General features: G+C 37.6%; 2 protein-coding genes across 7 annotated transcripts in view; one reads left to right on the top strand and one right to left on the bottom strand.

The window, feature by feature from the left end:
• LOC114648893 (eukaryotic translation initiation factor 4E type 2-like) overlaps positions 1–19216 on the top strand; it is a 93149-nt gene that overhangs the window by 40146 nt on the left and 33787 nt on the right. Inside the window, exons 4-7 of one of the 4 annotated variants that reach the window (XM_028798201.2) lie at positions 3465–3569; positions 6190–6342; positions 6718–6854; positions 7065–8378. The exons of 2 other annotated variants lie outside the window; for them this stretch is intronic. In XM_028798201.2, the coding sequence (XP_028654034.2) occupies positions 3465–3569; positions 6190–6342; positions 6718–6854; positions 7065–7104 (435 nt within the window). In that variant the 3' untranslated portion in view covers positions 7105–8378. Of the gene's footprint in view, positions 1–3464; positions 3570–6189; positions 6343–6717; positions 6855–7040; positions 8379–19216 lie in introns of those variants that run through there. One more of the 4 variants, XM_051924094.1, reaches the window with a different exon arrangement.
• Positions 14313–19216, bottom strand: part of chrne (cholinergic receptor, nicotinic, epsilon) — a 135707-nt gene continuing 130803 nt past the window's right edge. For 2 of the 3 annotated variants that reach the window (XR_007934316.1, XR_007934315.1), the window contains exon 13: positions 14313–14558. Coding sequence is in view for 1 of the 3 variants with exons in the window: in XM_028798203.2 (XP_028654036.1) it covers positions 14814–14975 (162 nt within the window). In the remaining 2 variants the exon portion in view is untranslated. Of the gene's footprint in view, positions 14559–14579; positions 14976–19216 lie in introns of those variants that run through there. The other variant, XM_028798203.2, reaches the window with a different exon arrangement.

The following is a 19216-nucleotide window of genomic DNA, read 5'->3' on the forward strand; positions in this document are numbered from 1 at the left end:
CTGTTTTGGTGGCTCTGAGGCTAAGGATCTGCGCTGGTATCCCGAAGGTTGCCGGTTCGAATCCCCATCACTGCCAAAAGAGATCCTACTCTGCTGGGGCCCTTGAGCAAGGCCCTTAACCTGTAATTGCTCCAGGGGCGCTGTACAATGGCTGACCCTGCGCTCTGACCCCAAGGGGTATGCGAAAACTAACAAATTCCTAATACAAGAAATTGTATAAGGTGAAATAAAGAACAAAAAAAAAAATACTGTAATACCGGAAATGTGTTAGTAATACTTGACAATTACAAAAAAAAGTGTAGTGCATGTGCTGTGAAGTAAATTACATCCATCCTTTCTTCCTCAACATGTTATACATCATATGGAACATTAACAGTGAGCAATTGTGAAACATTTTTTCTGTAAACGTTGTGTAGTTGTCAACAGAACTAGACAACAATTCAGACTTCATTATCAACATTCAACATATCAAGAGGATTATTTTCAAGGTGAGATGTATATACTAGAGGAAATTGTGCCCCCTAGGCTTGAAAGGTTGCTGCAGGAAAAGATAAGTAGAGAGGTGAAGTGCACAGCTGGTCTCCTTCTAAAATGGTTGATTATCACAAAAATGTTTTGCCCCCAACCCCCCCATTTCTAAAACCACATTATTACTCTTGTTTTCTAACATGTATACAATCTTAAGATGTGAATCAATATTCAGTAAGACTCAGTAAGGCTTGAAAAATTGACATATTTATTGGTGACATATTTAGTAAATTTTAAGGCTTTTGTTGTCTTATTGAACCCTGGTACCCTTCACCTCCATTTTATAACAAAAGAGCAGGATAGATATTTTTTTAAATGAAAAAAAAAGCTTCACTTTAGAACGCAGTTTCATGTTATAAATTAATACAATGTTTTGTGAAAGTATTCATCCCCTTCTGTGTTTGTCCTGTTTTGTCACAACCTGGAATTAATTTTTGGGGGTTAGCACCATGCCTACCACTTTCAAGGAGTAAAATATTTTTATTGTGACACAAGCAATAAAAAAGACAAAACAGAAATCATGAGTGTTCATAGGTATTCACACCAAAATTCAATACTTTGTAGAGCCACTTTTTGCTGCATTTACAACTGCAAGTCTCTTTGGAAATGTCTCTGTTAGCTTAGCACAATTAGCCACTGGGATTTTTGCCTGTTCCTCAAGACAAAGCAGTTCAAACTCTTTCAGATTAGATGGGTTGCATTGGTGTACAGCAATCATGTCATGCCACAGATTCAATATTGTAATGGCCAAGTCAAAGCCCATACCTCAATCCAAGACATTTATTTTTTCCCTTTAAACCACTCCAGAGTAGCTTTAGCAGTATCTTATGTTTAGAGTCATTATCCTGCTGGAAGGTGAACCTTTATCCCAGTCTCAAATCTTTGGCAACCTGAAATAGGTTTTCCTCAAGAACTGTCCTGTATTTAGTGCCATCCATCTTTCCTTCAGTCCTGGCTAGTTTTCCTGTCCCTTCTAATGGAAAAACATCCCCACAGCTTGATGCTGCCACCACTATGCTCCATTGTGGGAATAGTGTTCTCGGGGTGATGGGAAGTGTTAGGTTTATGCTACACATGGTGTTTCCCCATGATGGCCATATAGTTTAATTTTAATCTCATCTGACCAGAGAACTTTCTTCCATTTGTTTTGGGAGTCTGCCACATGCTGTTGCGCAAACTCCAAATGTGTTTTCTGATATATGTATTTTTTTTTCTTTAATGACTTTTTTTTCTGATCACTCTTCTATAAAGCCCCGCTCTATAAAGTATATGACTTAAAGTGATCCTACGGACAGAAAGTCTCATCTCTGCTGTGGATCTTTGCATCTCCTTCGGTGTCAATCCTTGGTGTCTTTGTTGCGTCTCTGATTAATGTCCTTCTTGTCCAGTCTGTGAGTTATGGCAGGTGGCCTTCTCTTGTAGGTTTGTGCCGTATTTTTTCCATTTTGTTTTAATGCTCCACAACTGTGTCTGACTTAGATGTGCTTCTGAGTCCTCATGTTGCCTGCTTAGTGGTGTTGCAGAGGCCAGGGCTTTTCAGAACAGGTCAATTTATACAGACATCCTGTGACAGATCATGTAACACTTTGATTGCACACAGGTAGACCCTAATCAAGTAATTATATGACTTCTGAAGCTAATTGGTTGGACCAGATCTTATTAATATATAGTGAATGAATAGTTTTGCAAGGCACTGTATATGTTATGATAGTGAAGAAATGACCTCCATTTAATTTTCATGGTGTCCTTGAATATGACTGTGTTGAGTATCTTGTATTAATAGTTCTATTTTGCCTGTTTATAACACTTGATTCAAGCAGCATTTTCCAAGTATTTGATCATATTTGAAAAATGTCCAGATTTTCTTTTCATTGTTTTTCCCTTCTATAGAGCACAGTTGTCAGATATTTTATTTTTGGAATAATTTAACCATGTCTATCTTCCTTAATGCTTTAATTATGTAATGCAGTTATAATTATGAAAGCTATTGATTCATTTCATGAAACATTACTTAATGAAATGCATCTATTCTTGCTTATTGATATGGTACAGACTAATTATGTAGCCTTTATTGTATCCATTCGTCCTACTTCCTTTATTGTACACAACTATAGAACTAGACTACTTATTTATGTATTAAAAATGGTGTATATTTCAAGTACATCCCATGTGAGCTTTCAAAAGAAGTTTTCACCATCTAAAGGAATTTGGATGCTCAAATGAAGATTGAGCCTAAACAGTTACAACTTTGAGACAAACATGAGAGATATGTGCAAACCACTTGTTATAGATTATGTTCCTCCATTCTACTTAACAATTTGTATGGAGTCCTTTTTAATTTCTTAAGTAGTGTAATTGCATTGGAGAGCTTGCCATAGAAGTTTATATTTTTTGGAAAGAAGGATTTAATTGTACTCTGCATGACTTGTAATCTTTAATTTAAATACTTTAAACATTATATATAGTTTTGATCTTGGCCATGTAAAATGCAATTGTTCTTGAAATATATACAGTAGTCATTATGAAAAATCTTAAATTCTGAAACCAAAATTTAACTCAATGCCCTCAATTAAAATTTTAACTAATCAAAATGGATGTTGGCATTAAAATAGGAATTGACATGTACAATAGTGTCTCATGGTAAAACCTATTCTTGTGTACAGATTTGACTTCAACATTGAAGCTGCTGATTTATTTCAGATTTTATTGATGGACTGCTTTGTTATCTTAATGCTAAGCTCTGCTTCAGAGTAAAATGTTGGTACATTTTGATATTTGTTTGTGTTTTACAGAAAGAAATAGTGCACATTTGTGTGTGTGTCTGTATGTACTATTAAATATATAGGATAATTATATATTTATAAAATCATTTATTGAGTAATTTCTGACACTTTCAAACCTTATCACGTTTTGTGTTTTTTTTATGTTTTTTGCAGGTGGAACAGTTTTGGAAGTTTTATAGCCACTTGGTCAGACCAGGAGACCTGACTGGACATAGTGACTTTCATTTGTTTAAAGAAGGAATTAAACCCATGTGGGAGGTTAGTGATGCTGGAAGAGGTGATGTTCAGTTAAACAGATTTTTATGCAGAGGCATCATTCATATTTTGTTCATTCTGAAGCTATTTTTATTTGTTTTCAATACAAAAAAATGTGTGAACACACACTTGTGATAAGTAACTAAATTTAATGTTGGTATATCTCTGTGTTCTTTAATCATCAGTATGTTTTTTTTTATCTACAACATTCATGTTGCTGTCTTTATTAAAGTATTTCTTTAGTATAGATATTTGTTCATCATGTTTTATTATATCCCATTTCATAGTAACCACCATAAAACACCTAATGTCAAGTTTACAGCACTGGTGACAGGCTGAAATCTGCAGTTGATTAAGTTGATAGCCATCTGCTTCGTGCAATGCTATATCACATTGCCTTGTATGAACTGAAAGTTCTTGTTAAAATATGATCATTTGCTGGTGATTGGTTGGTGTTTCATTAATACATAAGTGCAGGATTGCTTGTGAGTACATATTTCAGTAGTTTACAAGGCCAGTTAAATGAAATGACAGTCATTTTCTTAATTTTTTTGGGTGAACTGTAACATTCTTTTGTTTCCAGAGTTAATGCGTGCCTTGAGCATGGATAAGGTGCTGTATAAATAAAATGTTAATAATAGTAATAAAATTATTGTAATTATTAATGCATAATATAAATTATATAAAATTATTTTATCTTATATATATATATATAAAATATAAATTATACCAGGGTGCATGGGAGTTCGCCCAACCAGTCTACATGTGTTTTGTGGACTTGGAAAAGGCGTTCGACCATGTCCCTCGGGGAATCCTGTGGGGGGTGCTCCGGGAGTATGGGGTACCGGACCCCCTGATAAGGGCTGTTCGGTCCCTGTACAACCGGTGTCAGAGCTTGGTCCGCATGGCCGGCAGTAAGTCGAACCCGTTTCCAGTGAGAGTTGGACTCCGCCAGGGCTGCTTTATGGACAGAATTTCTAGGCGCAGCCAGGGTGTTGAGGGGGTCCGGTTTGGTGGACTCAGGATTGGGTCACTGCTTTTTGCAGATGATGTTGTCCTGTTTGCTTCATCAGGCCGTGATCTTCAGCTCTCTCTGGATCGGTTCGCAGCTGAGTGTGAAGCGGCTGGGATGGGAATCCGCACCTCCAAATCCGAGACCATGGTCCTCAACTGGGAGAAGGTGGAGTGCCCTCTCAGGGTTGGGAGCGAGATCCTGCCTCAAGTGGAGGAGTTCAAATATCTCGGGGTCTTGTTCACGAGTGAGGGAAGAATGGAGCGTGAGATCGACAGGCGGATCGGTGCGGCGTACGCAGTGATGCAGGCTCTGCATTGGTCTGTCGTGGTGAAAAAGGAGCTGAGCCGTAAGGCAAAGCTCTCAATTTACCAGTCGATCTATGTTCCTACCCTCACCTATGGTCATGAGCTATGGATAGTGACCGAAAGAACGAGATTGCGAATACAAGCGGCTGAAATGAGTTTCCTCCGCAGGGTGTCTGGGCTCTCCCTTAAAGATAGGGTGAGAAGCTCAGTCATCCGGGAGGGGCTTAGAGTAGAGCCGCTGCTCCTCCGCATCGAGAGGAGTCAGATGAGGTGGCTCGGGCATCTGATCAGGATGCCTCCTGGACGCCTCCCTGGTGAAGTGTTCCGGGCACGTCCAACTGGGAGGAGGCCCCGGGGAAGACCCAGGACATGCTGGAGGGACTATGTCTCCTGGCTGGCCTGGGAACGCATCGGGATTCTCCCGGAAGAGCTAGAAGAAGTGACCGGGGAGAGGGAAGTCTGGGTATCTCTGCTCAAGCTGCTGCCTCCGCGACCTGACTTCGGATAAGCGGAAGAGGATGGATGGATGGATTATTAATGCAAGACTTTTTACAAAGTTATTCTTAAATATTCTGAAGTGGTGGTTATTTACTCTGTTTTATAGTGTGGGCCTGTCATATGTATATATTTCTCAGGAATGAAGGCACACTGGAATACTGAATTCTTTTACAGTTTCATCACTAAGCAAATTTTTCTGCCTGCATTTCCACCCCTACCCTTTCTCATTTTCTTCCAGTAAGGCTGAACTGTTTTTTCTCCAAACCAGGTTTTCCTGTGTAGGAAGTTGTACATGGATTAACAAACTTGCCTGTTGTTTGGAACTCACTCAATTTCTCTGCCATATAATCAAATTCATACTTATTTTATGTTTAGGGCAAGAATTTCAAGGTAACTTACAAGAGTGGAAAACATTGCAGTGTTTTTGTTAAGTCACTGGCAGACAGTGAACAGATAACCTTGGAGGTTTAAGTTCAGTGCCGTAGACATTATACCACACCACACTGACAGCCGATGTAAATAATATTTTACTACACTGGAACTTGTGACAAAAGTAATGTAAAGTCCTTGTCATAGTAAAGTTTGTTAAGCCCTGACTTGATTTAGTATTACATGTTTTTTTTTTTATTATATGATTCGGTTACTTAAAAAAAGTGTTGTTTTTAAGTAAAAAGTCATAATATTTTTTATTTTGTAAGTTATTCTGGTGGTAGTAAATTAATAGAAATGAAACAAAAAAATACAATGTGGGAAGTGTGTGTTGAGATTTTTATTATTCCTTAATGACAAATTTGTTCATCACCAGGATGAAGCAAACAAAAATGGAGGCAAGTGGATTATTAGATTGCGTAAAGGCCTAGCATCTCGTTTCTGGGAGAATATTATTCTGGCTATGCTTGGTGAGCAGTTCATGGTGGGAGAAGAGATTTGTGGAGTTGTGGTTTCCATAAGGTTTCAAGTAAGTTTAGTTTCTGTATCATATTATAAAGACTGCCTTTGTAGACAGTTGGTGTATTTAATTTTATACTGCAAATATTAAATGTTAGATTTAAGTTTTTCCATTTTAAACAAAACGGCTAATTGTTGAATGTTTTACAAAATTTCTGAATTAAAAGTTTAAACTGTCTGAACCTGGGTGCAAGGTTCATGCTTCCAAAACATTTGTGAGCAAAACCGGTCTAACCAATAATATCACTGAGTCAGAATTTGAGATTCCTAACTAGCTTAAAATATTACATATTTACATATTTTGTGTTAGATTTCACGTTGTTAGCAAATAATAATGTAGTTTAAATTCTTTTTTTTTTTTTTTGTTTTTTTTTTATATAAATAGGAGGACATCTTGTCAATTTGGAATAAGACCGCAAATGATCAGGTGACCACATCTAGAATAAGGGACACATTGCGACGAGTTTTAAACTTGCCCCCCAATACTATTATGGAATACAAGACACACAATGACAGTTTGAAGTGAGTATCATGTGAAATGCAGAGAAGTATCTGCATAAGTTATTGTTGGCTTTGGAACTCAATCGATCAGTAAATTAAGCAATACAATTTTCGTGCTTACAGTGTTTGGCTTTAAGAATTGAATGAATAGATTCAATTTGCAATATTTTCTGTAGTTTCTGAAAGTTATCTTTTTCTTTTAATTAGAGCTCTTTTTGTATCTGTCTGCAGGGACAATTCCAGTTTCCGGAACACGAAGATTTCACTGTGAGATGGGAAATACTCTGACCAATTATTCCTCTCTGCATTCAGGGATTTTTTTAACATGCAGAAATTTTCAACTTGGCAGAAATACATTGAAAAAGTCGGCTCCAGTCATCTGCAAGTGCTTCCGTGGTCAAGCCTTATATGAACTTGTCTGCTCTGCATTGTTTTGGGGTTGGTGGGTGGGTGAGAGAAGATTTTTATTTACACGATGAAACAGATCAGGAAAGCAATCATCTTTCTTTTTAAGTGTCTTTGTGTTCCTGAAATTGGGAATTTCTTGACTTCTTTATGTTCTACATTGTCTTTTTAAAGACTAAGACTAGGGGTTAATTGATGTGCTGATTTGATGTTTCAGTGCAGGGGTGGTATTTGTTAGCTTTTTTGGGGCAGACCTCTGAGAGGAGCACCTTGCACCATAAAAGGTAACCATGGAAAAAAAAATATGTTCTAAAGGCTTAGAGCACCAAACTTACATGACCAACATAGAATCATTGTATCGTAAAGGCTTATTAAATCAGGATGTGAGTGTAAAAAATAAACATGAATAAATCATTGTACTGTATCTGATATCTTTGAGAAGGTGGCATTTGAGTGGTGGACCACTAATTTCTATATCTTAAACATTTACACTCCAAGAGCGTAAATAACCACAATGAAGTTGTAATTTGACTTCTTGGACCCTAGTAATGTTAAGTGTGGTCTTAAGAGAATTCCTTTATTGATTAGAGCTGAAGCCATATATGAATGTATGTGTTAAACTGGATTGAAAAGACTGTGCTGCTTAGGCAGTAAAGGGGCATGCCTCACAGATGGCTGAAGAAAAGTGCTATGCTAGTGCTTGAATCAGCTATGTTTTTGTTTAAGGATTTGTTAACATACTGATTATGGCTGAATTTCTAAATGTTAATTTATATGTCTATTATGATTATTTTGTTATTCTTCACTTCTGCGTACTTTGTCAGCTTTTGCATTTTTTTTTTCCCCGAAACTGTTATTTTGCATATTATGAGGTCACTGCAGTAGTCTTGAGAGGCAGACATTGCTTCTTGTATGTGGGATAGCTTTGTAATAGTGACCTTTTATTTGCACATTTCAGTCTCATTATGAAAGTATTTAGCATTCTTGTAGAGTAATACAAATCAAGGTGGGTTGTCTCTTGCTCTATTTCTGAGTAAGTTTACAATATCAATTTTTTTTTAACTTTTTATTTATATCTGTATACATGTTCACCACTTTCTCTCACTGTCCTTCTAAAAATGCACAGGAGACAGTTTGTTTCATTTCTGTGTTGGTTTTTGTTCTTCTATCTCCTCCACCTAGTGTTGTTGTGAATTCTAACTATATTTAAATGTATACCAATAAACACACTAAAATTTTCTTGAAGTACCTCTTTTATGCCAAATGCAACAATCTTAAATTGCATTTTGCTTTGTTAATGGCTTAGCAAAGAGGTGTTAATTCTGAAGTACATTTTGTGTGATCATATGAATGTAAAATACAAATATTTATTCAACTCATAAATTAATGTGAGTTAATCATAACAATCATTTTCAGTAAACTTTTATGTTCTCACTAATTAACGTGCTGTTCTTTAGAAAGCCATATTGTATTTTTGGGATATAGAAGTGTGTGCTTATGGTAACTTAATAACTTCCACAGTCAGGAATTAGATCCATAGGCTCAAAGATTTTATTCAAAGCTTTTAGATTGCATGGATGACAGTTGATAATTATTCACTGGGTGAATTTTCAGGCAGCTATTGTTGCAAAAACTGTATAACTTGTTTGCTTGATGTGCCAGTATTTTGTGTATACATCTTTTTAAGGCTGATATCAATCACCAAATTAATGTTACTAGTATTTGACAAATAAAATACTTATTTTCTTTCTTTTTTCCCATTTATCCTTTTAAACATTTTTTCTGCATAACCAGCCATGTTGAAGCATTATGTTCTGTTTTATGGTGTTATCCTTGATGTTTTTACTTTTTTTTTTACTGTTCATTGATCATACAAAAATGCTAAAATCCCTTAAAATACAAACTTTTACTGTCAAGGTATTAACACATCTATTCTTGATGCATATGACATAAAATAAAGAATGCTTGTATAATTATGAGCCATTGTCCTAATAAAATAAAACATTCATAAGATGGTTGCCAAGAAGGTAAAGGCTAACATGCATAACAATTTCACAAGTAAAATAGACAAAGACAATTTATTTTATTTTTTTTTAATAATTGTTCTACTGATATGTGAGCTGCCGTTCTAAACACAAGCTAACTCACTGTGCACACTTTGACAGGGAGTGTTTGTTTTATTAAAGGGTAAAATTACTACCAAAGACGCATTTCTGTATCAACAATGGCCCCTTTTCTTCAACTTCAACTTGAGCTTCATGTGCACAACATATAACCCTGCTGTTCCTCCCCATGAACAGGGTGACTCCTTGAATTCCTGGTTTAGAGCAGCGGCCAATGAATGGGAGCATTTTTTTTTTAATCAAGAATTATTTAATTTGTTTTGTTTGGACCAATTAAAGATCAAATTAAATTAATTACTTGTGTTAAACGTTTTTCAAGTAACCATTTATAGGAACTTAAGAAACAATGTAAGCAATATTCTAGCACATCTGTTTTATGTGTTTTTGTTAGTATTTCCTCTATTTCAACTTAGATTTATTTTGCTCTGTTTTATGAAGTGCCATGAAAAGTTGCACTGAATTTGGAGTGTTTTTCCACATTCATTTAGCATCAACTCTGCTTCTTATTGTAGTCATATCGAATTGTATCTGATACTGAAATCAAGCTTACTGTTTATGGCTGTTGGTAGTCCACTAAGTGCAAGTAAGATTTTTTGACTGGTTTAATAAAATCTTAGTCTTTGTAATTCCCTTTATGGAACATCCATGTATAGGACTAAATCATGTAAAAATATTAATAGTAATTCTTGCTTAAAAGTCTTCAAAATAAAATGTTAATATTATATGTTTATGGTTATCAAACTTTACTCGCTTGCCTTATGTAGAGAAAGGCCCATTATGGTTTTCTTATCTCCATATGCTTGGCAGACTACATACATTTACCGTAGTTTCATATAAATGAAAATAAGTATCCCTTTTTTAATGAAATGAATGAATTATGCTGTTTAAAAATTGTGGTCTGCTGCAGGGACTGCTTGTCTGAATATTTCTGTCCTGAATTGCGTAAATACGGGCTGTCATTGCAGACTACGGCTTCACTACTCATTTAATAGATGATCCCTAAAACAAACTTACATTTTCACAACAGTACTGCCACATATTTAATCAAGTCACATACAATAAACTGTCCATAATAAAAAGTTCATCAGCTAAATTTCACAATAACACATTTAACACTTTGAAAAAGTACACAAGTTATGCTAATAATATTAATGCAACAAGACTTTTATTTTTTGGGTCTGTTTGTGGTGAAATAAAAGCTTCCTTGCTTTCTTTTTTCAAGAAAATTACAAAATGTATATATGGTGTGATAATCTGGTGTTCCATGATTGAGTTAACTGTTTTGAAAGACATGCAGGCTAAACTGACCTGAAGGATCATTTTTTGTCATTCCAACATCCATTTGCAGAAATTAAATTTGGTACTCGGGTCTCACTAATTAAAAAAAAAAAATCAGTTTCCCTAGGTTCCTACACCTTTCTAATTTGTTCCATTCAACTTGTACACCACAGACAATAATTCAGAGAACACAGATGAACTGTCCATCCAGGGTTCTCACTTGCCTTGAAGTCAGACCACCTGAGATAGACTGATAGATGGTGAAAGTGGAATGTGGATGAATTAAAGTGGATTTGAAAATGGATGGATAGGAACTTTTGAGATGAATGCAACTCGGGGACCGCAGAAGCCAGTGGTACCTTAATTAGTGTGTGTTCGGGGTTCATTTATACCTTGTGCCTAACTTGGCTGTGTCAGGCTCTGGCCCCCATGATGTTTATTTGGATTAGCCATATTGTGACTTGGAGAACTGATTCATTCCTTCGATGGGAAGCTGCCAGTATAGATTTCCACCACCCTGTAAGGTGTAAGATGCTTTATTTAGTCATATTTATACAAGAAAACATGCAATTTGTCTTTTCTGCTGCATCCAGATAGACAAGAAAATGGAAGGTATGTAAAAATAGTTTTGCAAAATTTCAAACTTTCACCTAATTTTAAAACAATACATACCTTGATAACAGTCTTCAAAAGGTTTTAATCCCAGACATGTACAGCATACTTAGGAAGACACTCTTCACCCGCTTACATTTAACAAGCTTTGATATATATTTTTTATTTGGGGATAACCCATAGGGCACTGTGGTGAAATGAATTTCTGCAGCACTTTATGGGGGTCTTTTAGATCAACTGTCCCGCCTGTTTTGCCAAAGATTACCACTGCATATACTGGATTTCTGTCATTGGCTCAGACTATATTGAGTTTCTTCATCCTTGCTCTCTAAAACATGCTTATCATCATCTGCTGTAATAATTTTGTCAACATTCCTGGTAATTTGAGACTGGTCAGACCACTAAACCAGTCATTAGAGATGTGATGATAGATTGGACCACATTGCAATAAAAGGACAACATGAGCTTCTCTCCATTTTAAATACTCTTGAATTTATGGAGGAAAAATGAAAGCTGACTACACTTAGGTATTTTTGTATTATCTAGTCTTGGTGGTGCACTCCAGCACCTCCAAGGACTTTAGTCAAGTTGCTCTCACCTCATAGAATAGGAAGACTTTTGAGAGGCAGGTCCTGAAAAAGCTCCAAACTCTGGTTACACACTATCTTGATTGTCTGCATTTTGCTTACCAGGTACATATCAGTGAGGAGGATGCTGTGATCTGCAAGCTCCACAAAGCCTATTCCCACTTGGACAGCCAGCACCACAGTCAGAATGATGTTCTTTGATTTCTCCAGTGCCTTGAACACCATCCTGCCTCACAGACTGAAGAACAAGCTAAGCCTATGCATCTTAATATCCCCAGTCTCCTGGATCATGGACTACCTGGCCAACAGCCAGCAGTTTGTGAGGCTGAGGGACTGTATGTCAGAGATGATGGTGTGTAACACTGGGGTACACCAGGAAACTGTTTTGACTCCCCTCCTGTTTACCCTCTACACAACAGACTCCAAGTACAATACCAGCTCTTGCTATCTACGGAAGTTCCCAGACAACCTCTCTATGATAGGTCGTGTTGGTAATGGAGACAAGTCAGAGTGCAGGATGCTGGTGAAGGACCATATTTTGCAGTGCAAGGAGAACTACTTGCAACTCAACATCAGCAAGATAAAATAGTTGATGGTGTACTTTAGATGCCTTAAGAAGCCCCTGAGACTAGTCACCATTTGGGGGAGGACATGGAAGCATTTACAGAGCGATAAGTACCTGGGGGTTCATATAAACAGAAAGCTGGACTGGTCTGAAAACATAATGTCCCTGTACAAAAAGGGTCAGAGCAGGCTGCACCTCGTGAGGACACTCCGGTCTTTTGAGGAGTACAGTAGGCTGGTGGAGATGTTTTACCAGTCCATAGTAGCCAGTGTGGTGTTCTCCGCTGCAGTCTTCTAGGAAAATACTTTGAGTGCAGGTGATGCAAAACACTTGAGCAAATTTATCAGGAGAACCTTCTCCACAACACAACTGACTCTGAACACTCTGGATGCTGATGTGGAAAACATGATGTTGGCAAAACTGGATGCCAATTTTTTGTGCAGGCTGTGATGAGGTGTCCTTGGAGTGAATGTATACATGACTGGGTGTTGGCACCAGCAGTGCACATTTAGTTCTTCATATATGCACATTTTCTTAAAACAGCCGTTCTTCAAATGAAGGAAACCTGTATTTTAGATCATAGCTTCCATTTTGGGTCGTGGGTTGCCAATGTTGGGTTGCGGAGGATCATTGCTCTGAACCCCATCACTATGTCAGATGGTGGTGATTCTCTCGAGGAGAACCCCCTTTGATTTGACGGTTGTCAGTGCTGGGTTTAGACTGGAAGAAAAACCTAGAACACAATGACATTCTAACACTGGAATTACTTCCCACATACTGTATAACGTATAATGGGCAAACCTTATAGAGCTTGCTTTGCTGTGGATTCATCAAAATCATGGAAATGTTCAGGAACTTTGCAGGAGATTAACTAGTTTTCCGTGGATTATAATGGTGCAATGGTCTTTTAAGTTTCCCCGAGGGCTGTATAAGTGTCGGTGACAACTATGTTGAACCAACTGTTATGACCAAAAAAGTGATCTGACCTGTGAAACAGCAGTGCTAAGTACTGTGCCCCTATGTCTCAAACAACAAAAGACACAGATGGAATGTTAACTGCAAGCAAACCACAATAAATGGTTACAGACTAGCAACAAGCAGAAAAATATTTATATCGTTGGGCCCACAGAGTTTGAATCTTCAAGGCACCGACTGGCCGTGCCAGGCAGCATTTTTTTAAGTCGTGCTCCATGTATCTGGCAAGTCTTTTATGCTTCTGATCTATCTGTACAGATGCTTCACACTTTTGTTTCTTCCATCAAAGATTGAAACGCCATGTAAGCAGTAATAAATCTTTTGTTATTATTATATCTCAGGGTTTTGTGTGTTCTTTGAGGTTCATTTTGACTTGTTGGCACATTGCATAGATAATTATGCATGCATTCAGCTGATATGCAAAATTAGCCACGTGGCACAATGGCGAGTAAGTTGAAATCACGCATGCACGTATTCGCCATATATTACTCACACAAGCATGAAGCAGATCAGACAGTGCCATAAAGTGTGATGTGAAGTACGTTTACGGCACACATGCGTCAAAGTTCTGTGCCATCTAACATGGCTGCTACAACTCTGTGGTAGGTCATGATGTCCACTCAAAGCATCGTGAGACACTGAAAAAAGAAATTCACCTAAGCTGGCTGCATAGTGGATTTTCAGAAAATAATTCGGCAAACAAGGTCACTGGCAAACCCAGCAAATTTAGTGGGATAAACGTTTTGGTGAATTTTGCCCGATCAACCCCTACACATGGACACGGAGTCAATTCAGGGACACCACACAACGGCACAACAGCATGGAACTGATCCCATGCCCTGACAATTCAACCCACACCAATTTGAGGGAACATAAATGGTACAATTGCATCGCCTCTAATTAATAAATGAAGAAATGACAAAAATCCTCCATGTAAATTTTGAATTCAACTTTTAATTAAAAAAGAAATCTTATTTATATATACATGTAGTTTTATCTCATATAAACTACAAGATGTCTAGAGATAGTCTTTTGAAATTACAAAGTGATCATTAGCAAAGAAAATGTTGAGTACAAAAGTGACACTCAATCTGCAGTCCAACCTGGCTAGAGGTGGCACATGGATCTAAACACATTCTATCAGTTATGACTCACATCTGGAATCTTCTGCAGGACATAGCTGCAGCCTGCTGGTCACTGTAAGTATAATCACTTCATGCTTACTTATGTCCAGAGACTACCAGGATGAGGAATCAGAATACAGCGCTGTCTGGAACTTAATTTATTTGTCAGCTATTGCACGGACACATGCCAATAGACAGTCAGAAGCCAAGTAACCATTTTCAACTTGCTACTTTCTGGCTCACATCTGAGGGATAATCTGCAGAGTGAACAAGTCGTCGCTGTGGGATTTCTCTCTCCTTGAAAGCTACTATTACTGGTATTTCTTCGTTTCCCCTGGAAAGGGGTAGTCTGGGACAGTGTTGTAGTGCCCCATGAGGAATATTCCAATCGTTCCAATGGAGAAAAGCAGAATCGCAGCCCAGAAGCACACTTTGTCGATAACTTTGCCAATTAGGACCCAGCTCTCCATTTCCTGAAATAGATAAGGTCAGAGGCAGCTGTATGTTAGATTTTTGAAATCCAGTGATAACACTTAAGTTATTCTCCTTCCACCTAGTATCCACCCATCCATCTATGCAGTGAAGTGTCCTTATCTAGTTTTAAGGATGATTGGAGCTGGGTACTGTACCGCCAGCCTTGGGAGCAAGATTGGAACCACCCTTGGATGAGGTACCAGCCCATCATTGGACACGCTCACATTCTCTGCATGAAACCTAATACACACACACACTTTAGCTTAAGAGGGAAGAAAAGAGATAAACGTCATTGCATTTCTTACAGTAGGCCCTATTGCCAAATCACTTATATAGTTCAGGGTCATGAGGACTGCAGCTTAACCCAGAAGCATCAAGAACAATGCAGGAACCATCACAGAGCACATTCATTCACATCTGGCCCATTTACCCTTGTAATTGACTTGCCAGTTTTCTTAACATCCGTGTCTTTAAGACAAAAGCTGGAATACCTAGAGACCTATGCCACCATACCACCCAGTAATTGAAGTTAAAATGTAAGAATAATAAATGACTTAGAAAGCAGAGCTTTTAAAAGAAATGGAAATACAAAAAAAGTATGAATAAAATAATGGTAGTGAATCTCAATTATACACAATAAATTAATGTCTACTGTACTTGATATTGCATCTTTCTGTACTGAACACCATCCAAGTTTCTTAACACAAACAGATCTGCAGTACAACTGTTTCTATTTATTTTCCACAACAGACCTCAGTGTGTGGCTGTAAGTCCACAAAGATCTTTCCTGGGTATGCTGCTCTTTTCGATCTCCATGCTTCCATTAGGTCAGATTATCTCAAGGCATAATGTGAGCTACCACAGCTATGCTGACACACAGCTGTATTTATCAATAGCGCCTGATGACCCCGACTCTCTTGGTTCACTGACACAATGTCTTACTTGTGTTTCTGATTGGATGAGTAGTAATTTTCTCAAACTAAATAAGGAGAAAACTGAATTTTTTGTGATTGGTAAAAATGGATATAATGAGGGTATTAGAAATAAACTTGATCCATTAGGCTTAAAAGTCAAGACGGAGGTAAAGAATTCAGGGTAATTATTGACTGACTTATTAATCAGATTACTAGGACAGCATTTTTTCACTTAAGAAATATAGCAAAAGTTAGACCTCTTATAACATTGCAAGATGCAGAGAAATTAGTTCACACTTTTGTTTTTAGTCGGCTAGATTACTGTAATGCTCTCCTCTCAGGACTACCAAAAAAAGACATCAATCGATTGCAATGAGTGCAGAATGCAGCTGCTAGAATCTTAACTAGGAAAAGAAAATCTGAGCACATCTCTCCAGTTCTGATGTCACTACACTGGTTACCTGTGTCATTCAGAATTGACTTTAAAATACTGCTTATGGTTTATAAAGCCTTAAATAATCTCGCTCCATCTTATATTTCAGAATGTCTTTCACCTTACACTCCAAATCGTAACCTTAGATCTTCAAATGAGTGTCTGCTTAGAATTCCAAGAGCTAAACTTAAAAGAAGTGGTGAGGCGGCCTTCTGCTGCTATGCACCTAAAATCTGGAATAGTTTAATGATAGAAATTTGCCAGGCTAATACGGTGGAGCACTTCAAAAAACTGCTAAAAACTCATTATTTTAAAATGGCTTTCTCATAGTTGCATTTTAGTGTAACCCTGATATTCTGTATATGCATTTAATTATCATTATCATTCTTGGTGGCTCCGAAATCCGTACTCTTACTTCTTCTGCTGTTCTTTTCCTGTTTTTTTGTGGTGGCGATCAGTGCTACCACCACCTGATCAAAGCACCGTGACGTCCCTACATTGATGGATTGAAGGCCAGAGGTCCACATGACCATCATCATCAAATTCTTCCATGTGAAGCCTGAAAACCATGAGGACTGATTGAGATCATTTAAGTTAGGTAGAATGCCTAGAGGGGGCTGGGCGGTCTCGTTGCTTAGGAACCCTTGCAGATTTTGTTTGGTTTTTTTTTCCAGCTGTCTGGAGTTTTTTTTTGTTTTGTTTTTTCTGTCCTCCATGGCCATTGGACCTTACTTTTATTCTATTTTAATTAGTATTACCTAATTTTATTCTTGTCTTTTTTTTCTGTTTCTTCATCCTGTAAAGCACGGTGAGCTACATCATTTGTATAAAAATGTACAACAGTAGAGTCTCGCTTATCCGACATAAATGGGCCGGCAGAACATTGGATAAGCGAAAATGTCAGATTAATGAGAGGTGTTAAGAAAAAGCCTATTAAACATCAAACTATGTTATAATTTTACACATTATGAACCTAATAATCATGTTTTATAACAAAACAACAGAAAAAATTAACTGAAAAAATGAACTTACAGAATTTTCTGAAGTTAAATACAGTATGTACTGTACTTAAAAAGTTCAGTCCTGTGATGATTTAAAGAAATTTTTGGTCATAGTCTGCTTTCCTGAAGAGTGCCGTTTCTTCGCTGCCAAGTCTCGCCATCTTTGCAGCATCATTATGTCAATTCCTGTAGCTTCTTCTTGTTGCTCAATGTATTTAATTGCAGTTTCTAGAGCCTTAACTCCGTCACTCATATAGTCAACATCCGTATGAGCGTATACTGTTTACTAGAGCATTGTGACTGCATGTGTGTGTGTGTGTTTGTGCTGTGCCGTGTGAGTCCCCATCTTGCACCCCAAAACACGAAGCTGAGTCTCAGTACTTTAGCAGTACCAGCTTTATTCAGCTTGATACAGCAACAGCGCGGTTATTTGTTGTAGCGGGATCTGCCACTCTCCTATACACAGACATAGCAGTCAGGCAGGGTCATGGCCAGGTTAGTGCGCAGGGCATCTATAATGTTCCTTGTTCCTTGTATCACCCATCAAAGGCAGGCGCTTATAGCATGTCCGCGATCTTTTCGGAGTCGCATTTACAGAGAACTGCTACAGCGCTGGGAGACTGCGATTGCTTTGGGACGCTCTTCCACGTGTCGTCCCGTTGAGTGGAATCCCACAAGAGTTTAGAAACTCACTCACACCAGCCATGATTCTTTTCAAAGGTAAAGTGCAGGTTAATTTGTTTTATGTATTTTTACTTTATATTTTGTATTAATCATTTTTATATGAATAGTTTTGGGTTGTGGAACGAATAATCTGAGTTTCCATTATTTCTTATGGGGAAATTCACTTTGATATACGAGTGCTTTGTACTGTGAGCAAGTTTGCAGAATGAATTATGCTCGCAAACCGAGGTTCAACTGTAATTAGCTGCAGTAGAGTCGGGAGCAACAAAAAATAGACTACACTCACACTCGCAACTTGCAGTTCTTGTTGCCGATTAATGCGGTTTTTTTTTTTGGTTTTTTTTGTGGTGAGACGTCGGATAATACGGAATGTCAGATAAGCGAAGGTAGGATAAGCGAGACTCTACTGTATATAAATAAATATTGTTGTGTAATTAACCCACATCCCAGTGATTTACAGTCCAGTAACTTAGCAGCAAGAAATCTACTTTGGTGTTTCTATTCTAATTGTGTGCTTTTAAACATTTGCAAAGTGCTATGAACAATCTTCAAGCAAAAATATATTTCTGTTATTGGCATATGAACAACATAGTTGCTGGCTGCACAACCCAAAACCGTCTGACACAACAAGATGGACAGTTACATCCACTAGGTCATGTGTATGCACAAGTATGACAAGTATGAACGAGCACGTCCCACACAAGATAGTTAGCATCACTGACACTACCACCATCACGTTAGATGTGCCTATAGTCACTCATGGAACTGAAAGCTCTCTTCCTGATCACTGGACAACAAACATTTCGAAAAGGTTTGCTTCCTGAAAAATTTGTGGAGATTATGATAACAGCTTCAAGCTGAATACAAATATAATTTCCAATTGACTGGATCACGTAGAAATTTGCAGAAACACGAAAGGACCTTTTATTGAATTTAGAGTGTTTAATCTCTTAATGATGCTGACACATTGCATTCAATTGAGGCAAACATGTTTAGGGTGCCATACTTCTCCTGTCAGTGCCAAACAAAAGATGGCCTACACTGATGGATTCCATTTGCCCTGATACTGCTTTTCCATCACTGCAGTGTTCTGGTGAAACCTTTCAACATGTTCCTCATAGACACACCAGGATTAGTAGGGAAGAGGTCCAAAATGTGAACTCTGAAAATGAATCTTAAGCAACATTTTTCACTTTGTGATTTTGTAT

Source organism: Erpetoichthys calabaricus, chromosome 3 (assembly GCF_900747795.2).
Source record: "Erpetoichthys calabaricus chromosome 3, fErpCal1.3, whole genome shotgun sequence".
NCBI classification, from domain to species: domain Eukaryota; kingdom Metazoa; phylum Chordata; class Cladistia; order Polypteriformes; family Polypteridae; genus Erpetoichthys; species Erpetoichthys calabaricus.